Below are 22073 nucleotides of genomic sequence, written 5' to 3' on the forward strand. Positions count from 1 at the left end.
TACACACGCAGTGTTTTGGTCGGAAATACTCTACTTCGCGGAACTTTCTGTCTTTGTTGATGAGCCATGCATAGGAACTCCTGAGCATTACTCCACTCATTTCAAAGCTCTCAAGGCGTGAGGAGGATAGCTGTCATCACGCTGTAGAGATTTGAGCGCTGAGGGTGCAATACGAGTGAAGGGAAATTCTGAAACGAGAGCACATTGCAAATCGTCCGCTGTCAATGCAGATATAGTTGCTTAAAGTTTACAAGTAACACCCATTTCATGGAAGCGTCTTGACGGTGTTATTTACAAGTTAACATACTCCATTTATATCTTTGAGCTGTCATAACAAGACGAATGTATGTGGTGCACATATCGATAAGTGGTCGTCTCAAGGACGACAGCATGAATACATGTTGTATTTATGCGCTTGAGCACAAAACCCTTTGCTTTAAGGCACAAATGTACAGTCATGAAAAAAACTGCTGGCGTTGGAGTATACGGCTACAGTGTTGATTTAACTTCAAACTCAGTACAACATCATTTTACTCTTTTATTACATCTCCGTGGGATATAATGCTTGGCTCCTACGCTACTCATCGGACCAGTGCTAGTTGCAGCTAACGCAACGCTGCATACAGTAATTGAGGCAAAATGACGACCCAAATCGCGCTTCCTTCAAAACATGCTTCGCTGATCCCCATGACTTCCGGGTACCCAGTTTACGACATAAGCTTGTGAAAGTTGATTTTTACAGTCTTTATTTTCCTTCTATGTACAGCGGTGTTTGAAAAACGAGAATGGTCTTGTCTCACGGTAGACTGCGAGTTGTTTGTTCATAATGGCTTGCGATGAAGTATTCACAGAGTTGCTTCCGGCAAAACCATTCGTATCACCTGGGAGAAGAGAAAACCAGTGAAACATTTCAATAACCGCACGAAGGAAACGTTGTTTAGGTAAAATATAGCTTGCATGAGGTACGTGGAGAAAAAGAGCGGCGGTGATCAGGCTACACTGGCATAGTTTAGCGAAATACTCGAAACGTGAAGGTGAAGGGAGCAACAGTAAGAAACGCAAATCGTCACTGAGTTTAGGGAAATCCTCCAGAGTTGAACAAATGGATAACAAATAACTGCCTTATTGCAAATCTTCCAAATTCGCCATCCCGAGTGTGTCATTGTTTCGTGCGATCGCGCCTTCCTTTACACCCCTGAAGCTGAACGCCAGGAAACTCTGGATTTGTAGCAGCATCACGTCGCGTACTTTGATGCATTAGATCTGGGCGCCAAGGATTTCTTCAGAACGCATCGATGTTAAAACGAATGCCCTGGCAATCGGAGCTGCTTTCTTAAATTCCTTTGATCGTGAGAATTAGACCCGGACTCCTGCTGACAAAACATACCTGATAATACGAATATGATTTTCGAATTTTTCTCACTATCGAGCTTGTTTTTCTAAGCGTCGAATGCTATGGGTACACTAGGCAACCAACTATCAATTTGTCATTCACGGCGGCATTTTGATTCGCATTTTTTCTCTGTGGTCAACTATATCACACAGGATGCTTTTATGCTCTTCATTTTTGCCATGAGAATTCTTCGTAGTTTCTCATATGTCATTATAATTTATTTGGGTATGGAAAGTTTGTGACCATGCATTTCGTTTTCAGTGAATTTTTCATTGCGCGCCATTTAGTCCATCTCCAGAATATCAGTCTGACGGTGTACAGTGGGCGCTTTCCGGTGGACAAGGTCACCTTCCCTTTTTCTCTTAACAAACGCATTTAAAGACGTTTAAGCTAAAAGAGTTTATGGCGCCTACCCGCCAGCCGTCGAGGCCAACTCGCTTCCCAAGTTGTGCCAGATGTGCCGCAAAAGCAACGCGTTCAGGTGCGTTGGGACGGTGTTACCATTAATCCTGCTTAGGCCTGTAAATTACACGCTGTGCATACCACCAAGAAAGACGTTCCGGTTAGGCATGACCGGATACTGACAACAAAGAACAATGAAAACAACTTACGTTTTCCTCAATTTCCTCACTGTTAAACGAAAGAGGCTCGCCGAATATTGAAACTTAGCAATGTTATGTGCAATCGGATTTTTGCGTGCTGCAGCAGCAGCTCGAGCTTTACTCGGGATGATACAAATGTCTTGTATTTCATATATTTTTAGTAAGGAAAGAATTTATATTCGCGACGATTTTTATCAAGGTACGCTCTGCGGCCATTTTCTCCGCTGAGATAAACAGTGCTGCCATTTACGACCGGAAAGGCTCATTTGAATACTCACAGCACGCTGCTTTTTTTATTAATTGATCTGTTTAAAGTGGCTGTCGTTTGCATTCATTTCTTACAGCGGTTTAAGCCGGAGGACACGCAGCAAGGCACGACGTGAAATCCAGTTAATTAACATCGTTCCTGATATTTGCCTTCATTTTAAATTTCTTTCATGAGGTCTGTGAGAAATGCAGCAGATAGTCTTTTAAATTTCAATATGAATTTGTAACTTAATATAGGAACTGTTGAATTGCTTATATCCATGCCAAAATTTTTAGCGTGAATTTATTCGGTGACAGATCGTCCCTGGGTATTAGTCAAATAAAATTAAGTTTATTTACTCCGTGAAAGAAACTGGCAATTCGTGTTGCCGCATTGATATAATGCAGCGCCAGTGTGCGTGCATCATTATCAAATAGGAACCGACACACACACATTCAAAAATGCGCCGTCGCCGTCGCCGGCGCACATTACCATCCGTGGCTACCATATCCGCCGTGTCCTCCGCCGAATCCTCCTCCGTATCCTCCGCCGAATCCGCCGCCGAATCCTCCACCGTATCCCCCACCGTGCTGGGCCGTTCCGACGAGGGCTGCACCCTGGCTGATCTTGTGTACGCGGTGGACAGTGTTCACGAGGAACGAGGGTCCAGGCACTACCTTGCTGTATCCGCCGAGTCCCCCTCCGTATCCTCCGCCGTAACCGCCACCGTGTCCAGCCAAAATGATAGCGCCATGGCCGCCGCCATAACCTCCAGCCATTGCAGTCGATGTGAGGGCGAGGAGTGCCAATGCGAGGACCTTTTGGCGGACGTCAAAATTTCGTTAGTTACGTTGCGAACAAACTAGTGTCTGAATTCCTCATTACAGACCATGACATACCGTCGACTACTGTACGGTTTCTTGAGCATTATGAATGTAAGCGATCAACTGCAGCAGAGGGCAGGAGTTTGAATTCTTGACAACGCAAAATGAGCAGGCAGCATCTGGCCAAGGTTTTCACAAAAGGTCTTGTCTTCGTCCCATTGTGTTATCCCGAATGCAAGAAAATTATTTTAAAACAACAGCACTTCAGCTCACTTGCGCCGGCAGGAAATCAAGTATTGAAGGTCGCAAAAAGCAGCACCTTAGCGTATCCTTTGCAATGCCCAGAAGCAGCTTAAAGAACAGCTTGTTATGAGGTTAGAAAACACCGTATCCATCTAGCTGCACCAAATTTTGACGTGCTTATATTTCAGATGGAAAGAGAAAAACGCTTACCTGTCTTTTAAAAATAAGTCTCCCTTTTTGTAAGCACAAAAGGAGTAAAATATTTCTCTCGTTTATGACTACCCAATGTTCCTCCAAATTAAAGGAAATTTTCTCCTTTAATATTTTTAAAGGTTAAGTTGAATAATTTCTAGCAAGGAAGATGACAGAGCACGAAGCGAAAATCACAGCCAGGGGCATCTGTTCGTGACGTTGCATCTGGATAAACGGTTTTAGTTGTTTCGCGCACAAAGCCCGCTGCGCGGAGAGTGCCTTGAGGCACAGACGCAATCATAGTACCTCGCATGGACTTCCTAATCAGCTTAAAAAAAATCAGACAGGCCTATAATAGCCCACATAGCCTATAATGTACAAAGTGAACGCGGACTCAAGGACAAAGCAGCAAATATCCCTCAAAGGAAACCTCCAGCCAATGGCTGCGACTGATCCTCATAACATCGCGGTTAATTCTCTTGGGACTGCTAACTTGGCATCGCAGGGGTTGGCAGCTGAAAGAAGATTAACGCCTGCCTAATCGGATTACGCGTAGAGCAGTGAAAATTGGTCGAGGCAATTGGGCGTCATTCCGAAAACATCGGCTTCTTCGTTCTTGGGTTGCATGCGATTCAAGTAAATGTTATTATGCCTAGTATAGATTGCTCATGTTTTCGTGACACATGGTCAGAAGGATATCAGATGTTAGCAGATTTCACACAAGAGCACAGTTCTGGAACGGGCGATAAGATGACGCTTCATTAGAAATAAGCTGCTCTCAGACAGAGCTGGGTACGCAGCAGATTCTAACCGAACGGGTAATCCCCATTCTGAAGCCTTAATCTGATTCCGAAATAAAATTGTTCTGGGCTGAGTAGAAAGGTCTCTTGTCTCTAGCGTGCGCTTCAGGCTGTCTTTTTTCTTTTGATGAAGCCTGTCTTATCGGAATAGGGCTTTCGAGCACAGCTTCAGACATTACACCACTTTATTGTCCTAATTAAATAATAACGGCCGTAGCATTGCCACTTATTCTGCATTAAAACAGCGGCTTTTATGCATGTGGTTTCCTGTTCACAGTGCGTTTCGAATGCTTCTGAGTGCAGTTTTACGCGGACCGTGTAGGGCGCTGAAGGCGAAAAATAGACGGTAGAGCGTTACGTTTTCCCGTCCTTCCTGATTGAGCCACTCTTCTTTTTCTCCTTGCGTTGTATGCTTTCCGGGTTCCTTTATACGTGAGTAACAACCTTCGTTTTCAACAAAACCCTGGTTGCTTTGCTAGCCCGCACTCGGCAATAGAATTATGCCTGATTTAGTATATTCCAGGAAACGGCACCGAATTTGCAGTTTACTGCTGCACGACCAAGAACACGTGAGAGTGCATTTGTACGAAGTTTTAGTTTCCCTTTAAATGCACTGCCATCAGTATCAAAGCAGTCATTCCAACCTTGGTAACAAATATTGTAGGCGATCCTGTCACGTGCACCTCGGAACATGTCTTAACATGTAGTAACTCGGCTACTCTCCATACAGAATTGAAACGACGCTATCCAGGTGGTCGTCTCTTGTTCTATCCGGAGTTGTGGTCATCAGGAGCATCACTTCAGACTTGAGACATCCACTCGTGCAACGAAGGAGACGATAAAAAAACGCAGCTATAAAAATGTCGAAAGTAGTCCATCAATACCATATATCTCAAGCACGGCTAAGGCGGGGATGCTGCGTGCGATGCTAGCTATTCTTTACTGCGCACAGTAGGCAATCAATATCTGCCGCATAAATTCATGCCCAAGTGCAAGCATCATTGCGAAAATAAACCCAAAATGTTTGTTTACAGTGTTATGTGCGCTTTATCGCACCCTCAGATTGGTGGAGACCTTTTCCGGTATGCACTCAAACTACGGAGGGAAATAACACGATAGCCCTGTCTTACGGGAAATTTGCGGAAAAAGAAATGCTTCAAAATGAACGCTTCTTGCTCACAAGGATTTCGGGGTTAAGAATATGTATGACGGGAGAGAGAAAAGCTGTTTTCTGAGCGTGTATCACTCTCGCATTCCTTAAGCATTTGAAACTACATGCGTCCAAATACAACGTCATCAGAGTCAAAGTAAAAATTACAGCCTATCGGCCATTGTCGCACTTCCCATCACGGCGCTACACTTAAACCCCTCTGACGCTCATGAGAGTAAGCCGTCAGAACTGCCAACCCCTGTCAGGCTTCGACACGGGAAGACATATGTTAGCTTGGGGCAACCTAACAGGATTGAAAAAAAAAAAGCCCCTGCCTGCACCACTGACGTATAACAGTCCGTGAACGAGATACACCCCAGCGCTGGCCAGTGGACCACGGCAACTCACCCAGGCGTTCATGTTCGTAGCTGCGGGCTGATCAGTCCACGTAAGGCTCGCTGCTCAAGTTTCAACTGCTGCGCTCGGCTTGCCTAGCCTCTGTTTTATACAGGGCCCGCCCAAAGAAAGGAACCGCGGAGGGGGATGGCTGACGTTGGAAGCGAACTTCCGCGCGGGCCCTCCTGAGGCCGGTCATTTAGCTTTCACCTACATTCTCTTCCGTTCGTTCTATTGTGCATATGTACGCGCCGGGAATTTCCTTATTTTGCTCTTAGCACTGGCGGAGTTGCCTCTGATAGACGCGCAGATTTGGTTCACACACGCGGCCAGCATGCATTGTTGCGCGGTACATTGGCGTTGTAGTGCGCGTGAGGGGGCCTCGGCGGTCGTAGACAGGCGTGTTGTTTTTTCCTGGCGGAGGAAGCCGCACACGGGGCCCCACTTTTGGCGAGTTTGAGCAGCGCCTGCCGCGAAGATCGTTTCGGTTTCGTGCAAGTCTCTACCTCGTGCGCGATTTCGCGCTTCTGAAGCAAGAAAATAAGAATAAAATGCTCTTTCAACTTCAGCGCCGTTTTTCTCCGTTACTCACACCTCGGAATGCTGTCCCGTTTTGACTTCCCGGTCACCTTCATTCGGAAGTTGTGCTAAACGGCAGCCTTAATGAAGCGATGCATTTAATGACGCAACGCACTTCGTTTGTCCTAGTTTCGTTCTTTGAACAGCCCTCTGTTTACTTCACTTCGCGTTTCCTTAATTCTTCCATGCCAATCGCTCCGCCCAATCATGATCGTTTAGTTAGAAGATGCTGCGAGAATGCTGGCATTCTCTTTTTCGTGACTCTTGCTAGTACTATCCACTTTCCTATGGCAGACGAGGTCACACGGGTCTTCGGTCTGGTTTAAGGGGGTTTAACGTCTCAAATCGACTCAGGCTATGAGAGACGCCGTAGTGAAGGGGTCCGGAAATTTCGACCACGTGGGGTTCTTTAACGTGCACTGACATCGCACAGTACACAGGCCTATAGAATTTCGCCTCCATCGAAATTCGACCGCCACAGCCGGGATCGAACCCGCGTCTTCCCATCAAAACATTTTTTTTTGTGTGTGTGTGTGTGTATGCTGATCTGTATATGTATATTGTGTGAGTTGCTGTTGCCTATGTAAACAAGGGGGGTGGGAGCCTGTCAAGTTGTTGTTCAGCAGCTTTTTCTTCCATCTCCATTTGTTTTGTACAAACATGAAAATAAATCGTATTCGTATTCGTCTTTCGGGCCAGCAAGCCGATCGCGCCATTACCACTCAGCCTCCGCGGAGGCTCCGGTTACACGGGTCTTCATCATTTCTGCGCTGTCCACAACTTTTGACTGCCTTATGTGCGTCAGCATATACGAGGCGAAACAGGAAAAATTCATGAATCCTAAATCGAATCTAGCCCGTGCGGCAGTTTTAATTCAATGGGCCTCTTAAACCTGCCTTAAGCGGGTCGTGTGCTCGTACACCCATTTCTAACCGCGCGCGTTTCTCAATTGGTAGAGCTGCTGCAAAATTTTCTCAGCGAAAATGTTATTTACGACGTTTGTAATAAATAACGTTTAACAAATAACATCTTCTGCTCTTTGCACGTGGAGCCCTGCTGAATTTAAAAACCAAAATGTGGGCCCGCAGGCACTGCATAAACGGATCGCTCTAACTGCCATAATAACGCAACATTGTTAAGCACTAGTTTAGTTTACGGGGGTTTAACGTCCCAAAGCAACTCAGGTTTCAGGGACGCCGTAGTGAAGGGCTCCGGAAGTTTCGACCACCTGGGGTTCTTTTACGTGCACTCACGTCGCACAGCACACGGGCCTCTAGAATTTCGCCTCCATCGAAATTCGACCGCCACAGCCGGGATCGAACCCGCGTCTTCCCATCAAAACATTTTTTTTTGTGTGTGTGTGTATGCTGATCTGTATATGTATATTGTGTGAGTTGCTGTTGCCTATGTAAACAAGGGGGGTGGGAGCCTGTCAAGTTGTTGTTCAGCAGCTTTTTCTTCCATCTCCATTTGTTTTGTACAAACATGAAAATAAACCGTATTCGTATTCGTCTTTCGGGCCAGCAAGCCGATCGCGCCATTACCACTCAGCCTCCGCGGAGGCTCCGGTTACACGGGTCTTCATCATTTCTGCGCTGTCCACAACTTTTGACTGCCTTATGTGCGTCAGCATATACGAGGCGAAACAGGAAAAATTCATGAATCCTAAATCGAATCTAGCCCGTGCGGCAGTTTTAATTCAATGGGCCTCTTAAACCTGCCTTCAGCGGGTCGTGTGCTCGTACACCCATTTCTAACCGCGCGCGTTTCTCAATTGGTAGAGCTGCTGCAAAATTTTCTCAGCGAAAATGTTATTTACGACGTTTGTAATAAATAACGTTTAACAAATAACATCTTCTGCTCTTTGCACGTGGAGCCCTGCTGAATTTAAAAACCAAAATGTGGGCCCGCAGGCACTGCATAAACGGATCGCTCTAACTGCCATAATAACGCAACATTGTTAAGCACTAGTTTAGTTTACGGGGGTTTAACGTCCCAAAGCAACTCAGGTTTCAGGGACGCCGTAGTGAAGGGCTCCGGAAGTTTCGACCACCTGGGGTTCTTTTACGTGCACTCACGTCGCACAGCACACGGGCCTCTAGAATTTCGCCTCCATCGAAATTCGACCACCGCGGCCGGGATCGAACCCGCGTCTTTCGGGCCGGCAGCCGAGCGCCATAACCACACAGCCACCGCGGCGGCTCATTGTTAGGCACTGTGCCCACCAATGCTCATATAATATACCGCCCGGGGACCCTTAAGGTTAAAAATAAATAAAAAAACACGCGGCTCCTTAGTTCTAATCACCAGATTACATAAGATGAAATGTACGTACAATTAAAGAGTTAAGGAGCCCAAGACATATGTCACATAGAAGAGGAGAGGGGATGAAAGAAGGGGCCGATGACATGGAATAATGACGTGGCAAGAGGTGCAGAGGTCAAACAGGAGGATGATGACGAGAAGGATGACGTAGCAAAAGGTGCAGTATTTAAAGAAGAGGAAGACGATGTGCAGAGCTGTCAATGCGCTGCTTATAGTGTATATCACTCCCTTTTTCTTGGCCGATCCCCCAGTGTGGGTATGTGCCATCTTTTGATAGGCTAACAACAACAACAACAACAACTCCCTTTTTTTCTTCGACCGTAACTGCACACACAAGCGCAGACATTGTAATTGCTGAGTGCCGGCTCCTTCCCGAGTAAAATGGAAATAGCTCGTGTTACTGCTGTGTATAAAGGAGGTTTTGCAAACGATCTGAACATCTACAGACCTATTTACGTCTTAACAATATTCTCAAAGGCGGGCCTAAAATAAAATTAATAGGCGTTTGTACAATACAAAATGAAATAATATCTAAGCAACGATATGGTTTCCAGAAAAACCAAACTGAGTCCGCGCTATCAAAAATAAAATAGAAAATTATTGAGAACATTGAACATAAGCTAACATAAGCTTATAACTCTAGGGACAGTTTTCGATCCGCGTAAAGCATTTGACTTTCTAAACCATAATGTTTTGCTCACAAAATTGTGCAGCAACGGAATAAGAGGAATGCACTTGAACTTTTCAAAGCCTACCTCAGAAACAGGGCCTCGGTTTACGAAAGTCAACAAGACCAGCTCCCAGGCGGCTCCCGTCACCACTGGTGTTCCGCAAAGGTCTATTTTGGGACCAATTCTGTTCAAGTTTTACATAAATGATATAGCTAATTCAGCTCATACCAAGAACATATCATACTCAGAGGGGACTAATGTATTATTTTCTGGGAGAAACTACCAGGTCTTAAAAACGTAGCTAAAACTAACTACATTCTGTTCAGAGCAAAAAACATTAAAGTAAATAACCAGTTCTTTGCCACATTTGTAAATGGCCGTCTCACTCAAGAAAGTTTAATATAATTCTTAAGCTTTATGTTAGAGGGCCATTTTCCTTGGACTGCTCTGAAGGAATACGTTCGCCCAAAGGTCGCCGGATCTGAAGGGTTACTAAACAAATTGAGAAATATATTACCAGAGTAGATAAAATTATAAATTTATTACACTTTTCTTTCCGACATGTATTGTATCTTAATTGTATGGGATACAACGACCATGACAAATATAAGAAAAAAATTACACGTTGCAGAGGAGACTTGTTCATGTTATAGTCAACCTTCCTTTTAGCAAGTACACGTCCGACCTTTATTAAAAATATAATTTTTTGACAATTCGGAATAGTTATAGGAAGAATCCAGGTGTGCATAATAAATACCTAGTTACACGCAGCAAACATGTTTTTCAGGAACGATGCCTCATTTCACGCTGAGCTTATAATTTCCAGCGTCAAAATTGCGAAGTTTATAAGCCCCGTGCAAAATATGATCTTCAAAAGCTTGCCTACAAGGTACCATATTTATTAAACACTTACCGATGAGTTCTAGATGTAGTGCCTGAAAATAACACCAAAATAAATTTAGAAACGGCATTCGCGCTATGCAGGCTTTTCAGGCCAATTAAAAAGAGCCAGCCTTTATGCTTTCTTGCATTCGTTGCTTTCTCTTGCTATCTTACTTGCCTTGTGTACATCGGTTTTGAGTTGTCTTCTATGTTTAGTTTTTTTACTGACTGGAGAGGGTTTATGTGCAGAATTATGGAAACATAGCAGCTTGCTGCTGAATGTCTTGTTCCAGAACGAGCGGACCTAGTCGGGTTTTTTAAACACCTTTAGCCCTGTACGTCTTCGGTTTTTGAGTTGCATTAACCGAATATAAACAATTATTATTATATTATTATTATTATTATTATTATTATTTTTATTATTATTATTATTATTATTAATATTATTATTATTATTATTATTATTATTATTATTATTATTATTATTATTATTATTATTATTATTATTATTATTATTATTATTATTATTATTATTATTATTATTATTATTATTATTATTATTATTATTATTATTATTATTATTATTATTATTATTATTATTATTATTATTATTAGGCCCAAGCAGCCTTCCGCCAACGAAGGTCCAAGGAGCGCCTGGACAGCTACAGATGGATCACGAACATCTTCAATTGAGAGTTCCTGGGCAACCTATTCGGCTTCGCGTGCTCTGTGTTCTACAGGCTGTGGCACCAGGAGTTGACACCGGCGATGCAGCAGATGGGAAAGTTCATAGCACTGCACTTCCGTGGTGAGCCGGTGTTTACCTTCAGAGTTCATCGTACATGCACGGCATCCCTAAAAGACTGCAAAGGCCCGCTCGTCTCAGTGAGAAAAGGTTGAAGGTTGCAAGTATACACTCTCAAGCCAGCAAGCATTCAGCCGCGCAAGCCAGTGGCGCAAAGCCTAATATCTCCGCGCATCCTGTTGATGCCGATTCGCTGCCTGATCTATAACAGCTGCCAATACGGTGTGAACAACCCAACTGTGAGCGTTCCCGTGAAAACGGACACACTACTTAGATTGCTGACCCTCAATATCGTAGTCAACCGTGTCATCATGGTTCACATCAAACGCTGAATGCTTGGACGAACTCTTGTCAGATGCTGATGCCGTGGGTTGAATTTCAAACGACACTCCACTTTATAAATTATATAGCGTTAAGCTTGACTCTATAAAGTGTGAAGAACTGTCGGTCAGCACAGCCTACGGAAGACAATGTAGAGGACATGGGTGATTGCACGGATAGTGGCGATCCGGTGGTGGCGACGCTAACACTGTCGCTGCATCAGCACATGCTCATTTGGGACGACGGCTTGATCATGTGCATGGCTCCTGGTGAAGGCCGGAAACCGGTTAGCGTTCTCTTGGACACCCACGCGGAATAACTGTCTTTCCCGCAAATGTACTTGGGCAAAGCGCGAAACGTGGCCCCATCTGCGCACACCACCCTGTTCTCCATGGCTTCCAGCGATATCAGAAGGTCGGATCGCCGAGGTGCTACACCGATGCACATGCTGTACATAGCGATGAAGGCGATGCCCCTCAGAGTGGGCTCCAACCTCTTTGTAATGTACCGCAACAATCACGGTACTTGCACAGTAACCAAAGCAGGCATAGGCAATCCAGACCTGGTAGGACGCGCCCTGGATTGCGACATGGCCTTTATGCGAGGCATTCGCAACACTTTCCAAATGTGGCACAGGCGCAAATCAGAACTCTTTGCAATGCCTCTCCAGTTGCCCAAACCCACCATCTACCTAACCCTGTCGACCGGCATTGTAGCGGCCCGCTCGAAACGGTTAGAAAGCTGCAGAACTCCTCCAGAGAAGCGGATGTCCCTCCCATCGGAACTCTAAAGGCTTACAGGGTGTCCAACTGGTTAACAACGATCCTGCAGAGGAAGTGCCCACGCCCACCTCTTACTGTTGTGAGTCTGTGCCCCCGACGAGGAAGGGGGTCTCGACATGCCGGACAATATCCGCATTGCCGACCACTTGCTCTCGCTCGACTAAGACACCCTAAGAAGACCGCGTACCCACTTTAACGCACGCACGTTTACGTGTTACAAGTATAACAGCACAGAATGCCTGTTCAATAATCCATTGTGGCCCATGTGGAAGAGGTGCGTGCTCACGCCGCTCTCAGCCCCGCCCGAGGATGATAACGAAACCGTCGCGCGACACGCCGAGTTGAACCGAAAGTACGGCAAACTCCAACAAGTTATGGGTTCCACAGACTACGACAGTTGTACCAGGTGTGGGAACAGAGGATAGCAAATGCGGCTCACTACATCGTAATGATTCGAGCCGGGCTATCCAGGCCAACCCTCATATTGAAACGCGACGCGATGCAAAAGATTGTGAACCCTTTCAGTCAGTGGATCGCTTTGGTGCTAGGTTCAAATATGGATTTGCAAGTCATCCTGGACGTGTACGCGTGCGCAGCTTACGCAGTCGAGTACGAAAATAAATCAAGCTGAGGCATCTCCAACCTGAGGCGAGCAACCAAGGAGCTGGTTCAGTCGAGCCCCGAAGCGAAGCTCAGTTAGACCAACGCGATCCAGAGCTGGATGTCAAGATGTTCAATGCCATCGAGATGTCTTCGCAAGAGGTGGCTTTATTACCCCTGCGGTTCTCCATGTGCGAGACCAGAGCAGAAGTAGTCTACCTCAGCACCTTGTGGACCGAAGAACGCTGCTGCACTCGCAAAACCAGGAGGATTGAACGCTGGAGATAGGATTGAGCGGACGCAGCTTGTCTGCGCTCCGTGGATTTCTCGTCCTGTGCGCGCAAGATCCATTCGCACTTCCACATTTTTGTCCGGATCGGACGTATAACGTCGAGGACTACTCGTGGATACGCTTTGATCCCAAGAAGCGACTTTCTTGGCATTATGCGGGACTTTAAAGCCCAAGCCAAAACGTGGGATCGCTAAGCCTCGCAAGCACTTCGGCACCGGGCCCGGCGTCCGTTGCCGCGTTCGGCCTGACCAGCGAGCAGCTACTCCGCTACGGCTTCGACGATGGATGTGGACCACACCCATGGCTACGACCCCGAGTCTGGAGGATTCGGAAGTGTTCCAAGCAGCAGCAAACAAGGCGAGGGGAACTTTGATAATTCACAGCCAGAACCTGGATGGAAGACGATATACCTCAGGGCAGGACAGCGTGCACAAGGGCACTGGGCTCCGAAGGCATACGATGACGACCCGAAGTCACCAGCAGCGGATGCCACGAGCCGCATAAGGCCCCCGAGACTGCCTGACCTCGACAAGTATGAATTTAAAGTGACTATCAAGCCGAAAGACCGTTTGGACCTAAAAATGTGGGGTGGGAGTGTACACCCATTTAACGTCGCGTTCGAAAACGCGTTACGTGGCAAGACGCTACGCGCCAAACCTTACATCAGAGTTATTGAAGAGCAAAACATCATCATCGCAGCAACTTCCCATGTCGAAGACGCCACAGTACTTGCGAAGATCGATCACATCAACCTAGACGGGAAAAAGTACCACCTCAATGCCTACGTGAGAACACCGCAAGACTCATGCAAAGGGGTGGTGCATGGGATTGACCCCAACGCATCAGACAGAGACCTAGAGAAAGACTTTTCCCCAGAAACCCACGAAATATTAGGCGTCCGAAGGCTCGGCAGATCCAACTCGGCGGTGATACTGTTCAGTGGATACAAAGTCCCTTTCTTTGTTACGTACGGGTGGATCGAGCGCAAATGTTTTCTTTATAGGAAAACTAGACCGTTTTTCGTACTGTGCGGCAGGGAAGGGCATAGACCGGACGTCTGCCCCAGCCCAGCTGAATCGAAATGTGACTCGTGCGGCAAGCTGAATCCCGGGGAAGCTCACGATTGCACCCCAACTTGTGCGGCATGCCAGGGGAATCACCACACCTACTCAAGTGAATACAAAGCAAAGTTTATGGATCCCATCAATAAGCCTAGGAAACATCAACATTTCGATGATCAGGAAGAGAAACCGACAACCAGTGGCACCAGCAAGAGCTACGCGGCAGCTTTACGCACCAGCCGAAAAGAGCAGTTCGACAAGAAGGAATCCAGCAGAGCGGCCTCCAATTCTACGTCCAGGTCCAGGTCAAGATCTAAGTCTAGTCAACGTCGCAACTCGTCAGGCCGATCCGGAACGGAAGAGTCAAGACATCATAAAGAGCAGGGGACCACCAGGTCGGTCTCCTTTGCATCTAAGGCGGATCCACCGGCACAGGAGACGCCACGCACCCGAGAACGCGGACCGTTTTCTAAGAAGCAAGAAGACTCAAGACACATCGTAAAGGTGGGCTATGCTGGGTTGCCTCCGTCCCTCGCCGGAAACGCGATATCTAAGGAAAGCAGAACGAGGCGTTGCGAGCTGAACTTAAATTGGTCAGGCTGCAGTCACAAACAACTCACGACAAAACACCCGAAGCCCGGCAAAACTCACAGTCAGTTTATGAGCGCGTCATTGCAGAGCTGAGGGCTGACAGAGAGGAGCGGGATAAAAAGTTCCTACAAGTTATTCAGATCGTCAAAAACGAGCTCGCAAACGAGTCCGCCAACACTAGGAAATACATAAACTCTGCCATTGCCACAGTCCGAGACGAATTGAAATCGAAACTCAATGAGTGCAACTTCAGAAATAGGAAATCCAAATATGCCGCCAGGCACCCCCTTCCAGAAGAGGACGAATAAGGACCATGGCACATAGGGGACAGGAAACAATTATTTGGCAATGGAATTGTCGGGGATTTAAAAAGAAAAAAGCAAGCCTTCAATTTTTCATCGACACGTCGGAGACGCCACCTGCTGTAATAGTACTTCAAGAAGCAAATACGGTCATTAGCATGAAGGGGTACAAAACTTTCCAAGACAAGCATAGCCTAGGAATACTTGTTCACAAGGAGTTTACCGCAACGCTGCAAGAACCTCTAGCCGAAAATATCGAACATGCTTACATTGAAATTCTTCCCAAACACAGGGGAAAACGCAGTTTGCACATACTGAACGTGTACAGTCGCCCCAGGGACTCATGTCGTCAGATAGCCACGCTATTTAATAACTTTATCAAGAGGGCAGGTAAGGACCCCCTCGTCATAGCCGGTGATTTCAGTGCGCCCCATCAAGCATGGGGATATCACTTTAACAGCCCGAAAGGTAGGAGGATCCTTGAGATCGCTAACAGAGAAGGGCTCACAATCTTAACGGATCCCCTGCAATCCACCAGAGCGGCTAATAGCGTCAGCAGAGACACCTGTCCAGATCTCACGCTTGTGAAAAACTGCCTGCAGGCCACCTGGTCTAACACTGGCGAGTCCCTGGGCAGTGATCACTTCATCGTCTCCTGCACTGTTCAGGGAGTGAAATGTCGGAAACCATTTGGCAAGGCTAAGATTGTGAACTGGGACAAGTGGAGAGAGGAACTCGCACGTCTCCCGGACGAAGATATCACAGATATTGAGGCATGGACAGCGCTGCAGATGAAAACCGTCGCCAGGCACTCTACGAGAGCGAACACCACGGAGGAAACTCCGGCAGTTGACCCGCACCTGTTACATCTGTGGGAGCCAGGAGATCTCTGAGAAGGAGGTGGAAAAGGCAAAAGTTGAATCGCAAGCTGAAAACCAAGATTGCAGAACTCACCAAAAGGCGGATGACTACGCACATAACCTCGGTAACCAAAACTGGCTCAAGCTGTGTGATGAGCTCAACGGTAGAATGGGCACGGCTAAAGCATGGGGACTCCTCAGATCCCTTAACTCAAACCGGAAAGGGCAAACAGACACGCTCTGTAACGCCTTGCACAGCTATAAAGGGGACAACGAAGCCCTCATTGCAGAACTTGCACGGAAATTCCTCGATCTGGGATCCTCGTACCCTCTCCCTGCGTACACCGGTACACCCGATGAAGAGATGGACCAAGACGTAACGGTTGAGGAACTGAGGGCGGAGCTTGACGTCACGCGTAAGAACACCGCTCCTGGACCGGACCAGATAAACACCAAGATGCTCTTTAATATGGATGACATCTTTTTAAGAAAATTACTGAAATACTTCAACACGCAGTGCTGGCACAAGGGCCAGATCCCCGACTCCTGGAAATTGGCTTTAGTGCGATTTATTCCCAAGCCCAATAAGCCATGCGATATTGATCATTTACGACCGATCTCCCTGACGTCGTGTCTGGGTAAACTGTTCGAGAGGGTCGTGAACGCCCGACTGAAACGACTCCTGAGGAAGACTGATATCCTCCCTGACACGCTGTATGGGTTTAGAGAAAAGCTGTCTACACAGGATATTCTCCTCCGTATCAGAGAGGATATTCTGGACAACCCCGGCAGATGTCAGGTCAAGGACATCCTTGCGCTCGACTTAAAAGGGGCATTTGACAATGTCAACCACCAGGGAATACTGGATGAGCTTAACAGCATCAACTGTGGTGACCGCACATATAATTACGTGAGGGACTTTCTCTCCAATAGAAAAGCGTCAATAAGTATTGGTGATCGGACCTCCTCTCCGTTCAATCTAGGTTCCAAGGGCACCCCGCAGGGAGCGGTCTTGTCTTTGCTTCTCTTCAACCTGGCCATGCGTGGGCTACCAGAGAAGCTAGACCGCATCCAAGGCATCGAGCCCGCTATATACGCCGACGACATTACGATCTGGTGTTGCAGCGGTAATGAAGGGGAAATTCAAGGCCGGCTTCAGGAAGCAGCGAATGTCGTGTGCCAGCATGCGGCGAGGCATGGGTTAACGTGCTCTCCCGAGAAATCAGAGTTATTCCTGATCGACCGTGGCAAGAGGCAGAATACGGGGCTTTTGCCGTCCACTCTCTCTGTCGCCATTACGGTCCAGGGTACGAGCATTCCGATTAAGAAAGAGATCAAGATTCTGAGAGCCATCATACCCAGCGGCAACACTAACACCACTACAATCAGACAGCTCCAAGCCTATTCCGAACAAGTCTCTAGAATGCGAAGCCGGGTAATCCAGAAAAGAAATGGGCTAAGAGAGAAGGAGGCCCTAAGATTAGTTCAGGCTTTCATTCTCTCTAAACTAACATACGCCACCCCGTACTTACGGCTTAGCAAAAAGGAGAAAGACCAACTAGATGTTATTATTCGAAAGGCAGTTAAGACGGCGCTGGGACTCCCTTTAGGCACATCCACTAAGCGCTTACTACAGCTGGGTATCCATAACACCATCGACGAACTAATAGAGGCCCACCGTGTAAATCAAATTTTCAGGCTCTCAGCATCTAAGCCTGGCAGGAAAATATTACAGAAGCTGAGAATCAGTCCACCCCGGGAAGTCGCTGACAAGACCGACATGCCCATGCAGATGAGATCACACATTACGACTCACCCCATACCAAAACGCATGGATGAGGAATATAACAGAGGACGGAGACTAGCCAGAGCTAGACACCTGTCTAAGCGCTGGGATGGAAACAAGGACACGATCTACGCCGATGCGGCTGGACCCGTTAACGGAGTCGCGGCAATTGCAGCAGTTTCACCCCGGGGGATATCATTGCAAGCAGCCTTATCCAAGCGGTGGATACCACATCGGCTGAAGAAGCAGCTACGCACTAGCGATATCAAAGAACAGCGAGGCAACGGCTATGTCCGACTCACAAGCAGCGGTACGCAATTACCTCAGAGGCCGCGTTGGCGCTCCGTGTTGGGAAATTTTGGAAAGGTCTAATCCTTCCAACATCCAGATCTTCTGGACGCCAGGGCACCTCTCAACGACGGGCAATGAGGCGGCCAACACAGCTGCTCGAGCTCTCCTCCTCCGAGCATCTGGCACGCAGCCTCTCTCTGACATGGTTGACAACCCCTCACCCTTACTAAGCTACGCAGAAATTACGGAGTACTATAAGATCACAAGAAGGAAATATCCTCTTCCTCACAAAACCCTAAGTAAATATGAAGAGCACACAATTAGGCGACTACAAACTAATACTCTGCCCAATCCTTACCTAATGAGTAAATGGTACCCAGGAACCTACCATTTGTCCTGCCCCTTCTGTGGAGCAGTTGGCACACTCTTTCACGCGGTTTGGGAATGTCAAGAAAACCCAGACTTGGACAGCAATCCCGATCCGACTCATGAGCGCTGGGAGGCAACCCTTCATAGCCACAGCCCACTCGACCAGAAATCGCTGGTTGAGAGGGGCCGGATTATGATGACGACCAATGGGTTCTCGTACTGAACCCACCCAGTTTTTGTGCTCTGAATAAATGTTATTCCTCCTCCCCCTCGCAAAACCAGGGGGCCGATTGTGCGGAGAAGTTGCCTGGTAACAGTACCAACATCAGGAAGAAACCTGCCATGCAAAAGTACGAAGATAGGCCAGAAGAGTTGGAACACTTAACGTTTGCCGATTGCTCGAAGGAATGCAGCACTTCGAACAACAGCAGACGTGCCAAACCGGCAATCCTACGGTGACTAGGGTTTGATGTTTACAGAACCAGAGCGTACCAGAGGGATCACGTTCTGCTCTACTATCTCTTCCTAAGCGAGGTCGAAATCCTGGATTTCATCAGCTCTGAAATCCTCTTCGACAAGAACGTTGACCAGGTCATTGGAGTAAAAAAAGTTTAATCAAGGTGTGAGAATTTTGGAAATGAGGTCTGCCGGCGCACACGTCCTACAGGCCAACAGTAAGCAGCCTACAAAACAAGAAGACCGATTGAGGGTGGTTATCATGGAGGGGTGTTATCATGGGTGGCTGCAAAGGAGGGTGGTTATCATGTCTACTGACGAGGACTACGAAAAGGTGCGACTGACCAACGCCTGCCGATACGAGCTTATCCGCAAAGTCATCCACAGGCTGACCACCCAAGACTTGAAGCCGCTTCGCGTCTTCTTCACGGGCGCCGCACGCTGCGGCAAAACCTTCTTTTTTCGCCTCGTTATGAATATGTGTAACCGCTACTACAACGACGGTCGCGTCGGGACGGAGAGACACATGTGAACGCTTTCATCGCGTGTGCGACTACCGGCAAAGCTTCGGTCACCCTCGAGGGTGTCAAGGTTAATTCGGCCTTTAAACTGAGAATGACGCACAAGGACATGGACAGAGGGCTTTCCAGCAGTGACCTCAACACCTTGCGCATGCTGTTCTAAAACATCAAGTGAGTCATCGCCGACGAAGTCAGCATGCTCTCTGCCGGCATATTCCACATGAGAGACACGCCTCTCTATGATGTAGAGCACGTCGGCCGAGAGCATGCTTTCTTCGGACCCGGAATAAAGTCCGACCCGACCGAATGAACGAGGTCTTCGGCGGTTTCGACATCATCCTGTGCGGAGACATGCGTCAACTCCTGCTGGTTGGAGCAGCCGAAGTATTTAAGTGACCCAAGTGCAAAGGAGACGTTTACACTTCCGTCACGCCCTGACACACACTGTCTTACTACTATCTGACGGATGGGGTTTGCCAGAGCGACTTGGTCCTCTCAATCATCCTCAGAAACATCTGGGACGGGAGTGCCTTAACCGCGGAAGAGAAGGACATCATCAAAAGCCGAGTCTTCAACAACGAGCAGGCGGCCGTCCAGTGTCCTTAGGGAGTAAGACTGTACTTCTCCAACAGTGACCTGGACAGATACAACAAGACGGTGGCCTAAGTGAACGAGCGTTCAATCCACTTCCCGTCGCACGTGTTCGTCAACCGTTCTCGTTCGCACTACCAAAAGCGAGATGCTTGCGAGAGAATGCCCACCCTGAGCAAAGCCGAAGCCGGCTAGTCACTCGCAACATCGACGTCACCGACGGGCTCGTTCACGGAACGGTCGGCATCCTCGCGTATGTTCAGAACTGCGTCCATGTAAACGCCATGCAGCTCTGGCCCGGGTGCCCGATTTTAATCACTTCTAACGCCTGGATGAAGGCCAGACCACTTCGTCGAGCTTGCGAAGAAATACAGCCCGAATGGTTTCTAATCGATATACAGTTAAGCCCATTCTCGCTCAGAGCTGAATTGCTAAAACATAAGACCATCAATCGGACACAATTCCCAGTTTCCAAAGCCAATGCTTTGACGATACATACCGGACAGGCAGGCACAAACGACGTAATGGGGCACTAATACGCAGCCTCCAAACCCCAAAAAGTGGTTTATGTCGTACTGAGCCGAGTAACCTCGTTGGAGAGACTCTACCTGATCAACATGGATAACGACTACACCTTCTACCATACTGGCGAAAATAAAGACAGCTTTGACGAACGAATTGGTTGGACTGGAATGCAACAAACAAGACGTTGTGGTTAAACAATACACAGACTTGATTAGACCGAATGAAGGAGTGTTTGCAGTGGCTCTAATAAGTGCCCGATCCCCAGCCTGCTATTATGTAGACGTGGGCAAAGATCCTCATCTTCAAAGCGACATGGATTTGCTTTGTCTAACCGAAACTGGCATGCCGCTGGAGCGATTCTAGTACGCCTGCTCTGCGCAAAGACCAGGCAATAGATGTGCATGCGCAGCGGTGTATGCAAAGCCGGAAGTGAACGCCACCTCTATCGAGCTGCAAAACAATACGTCCCAGGCTGGAGAAATGCGCGCCGCCCCACTCCCCAACGACGCCGTAGTGGTGGTGGCCTACATCTCGCCATCAGCGAGTTACGCGGATGCGTTGAGCTCATACGCAACGGCTTTCCGCCCAGATCCAAGAATGCGCCTTTATTCTTGGTCGAAGACTTCAACAAGAGCAATCTTCGAAATGCAGTTCAACACGATATTAGCCAACCCAGATGAAATTACCAAGCAATGGCGGGCTTGTATGGATTGGTCTTTCGGAATAGAAACATTGTGTCTGAAATTAAGGCCGTTTTCAATTACTACGCAGACCACAAGACAGTGCTAATAAAGTCCAAGAAGTAATACAGGATGGAGTTGTAAACAAAGAGCATTCAGAGACATGTATGAAGGTGCAGTCTTTAATAAATATAGCAAACGTGGCAGCCTTCAGAACAGCCTTAAGTGCAGCCGGCAGTTGTGAGACAGGTCATAAGCACACTAACATTAAAGCTAGCGCATTGAGGCCTGCTTTAAGCATGTTGTCATAGTTATTTTTTTTTATTTTGTGTGACTGCGGGTTTGCGTAGTCGCGTGTATGTTGTCATTTCGCGCACGGTTAGATTAATGAAGTGTTTTACTGGGTTTTCTTCATAGGTTTTATGTTGTAGCGTCTGTTGTTGTTTAGAGCGTGTTAAATGAGGGTTTGTACAGCTATACAGCGCCTGGAATGTCCCTTCGATTTGCCTGATCCCTCTCTATGGAGATTGGTGGCAACATAAAACTAGCAATTTGCTTGGGTTGCCTAAAGCACAGGCAATCGATTGTACCGACAATGAAATTTTATTTTAGTACATGATCCCAAGTAACACCAGCTTAGACTGACGGTCGGAATCGCGGCAAATCAATTAATTACAGCATAAATGGCCGCCACAGTGGTAACACTTGTTTCGATGCCATCAACCGAAGCAAAATCGGCACAGCGAGTGAATAACAAGAAATCGCTCCTCGCTTGCATGTCTCTGTACAAGCATTGTGTCCCACTGCTAGTTCAACGGATTTGCTTCGAGCTTTACAATTGCGTAAGATTGACACGTGGTTCAAAGCTCGATCAAGGCCGGTTCAAACAGCACGCATAAAGCTTGAGCGCGAGTGGGACATGTAGCACTTCCACGT

The 22073-nt window shown here is 47.4% G+C and overlaps 2 protein-coding genes across 2 annotated transcripts in view; both read right to left on the minus strand.

The window, feature by feature from the left end:
• The window catches only part of Ttc30 (tetratricopeptide repeat domain 30), a 69867-nt gene that overhangs the window by 32782 nt on the left and 15012 nt on the right, over positions 1-22073 (minus strand). The gene's annotated exons all lie outside the window — the stretch shown is intronic.
• LOC144097510 (uncharacterized) lies at positions 760-5949 on the minus strand. Its single transcript, XM_077630218.1, has 3 exons — positions 5860-5949; positions 2735-3060; positions 760-881 (listed from the first exon to the last, which is right to left on the minus strand). Exons 1-3 carry the CDS (start codon positions 5869-5871, stop codon positions 878-880), a joined length of 342 nt encoding a protein of 113 aa, XP_077486344.1. The 5' UTR covers positions 5872-5949; the 3' UTR covers positions 760-877.

This window comes from Amblyomma americanum, chromosome 7 (genome assembly GCF_052857255.1).
Source record: "Amblyomma americanum isolate KBUSLIRL-KWMA chromosome 7, ASM5285725v1, whole genome shotgun sequence".
Lineage (NCBI taxonomy): Eukaryota > Metazoa > Arthropoda > Arachnida > Ixodida > Ixodidae > Amblyomma > Amblyomma americanum.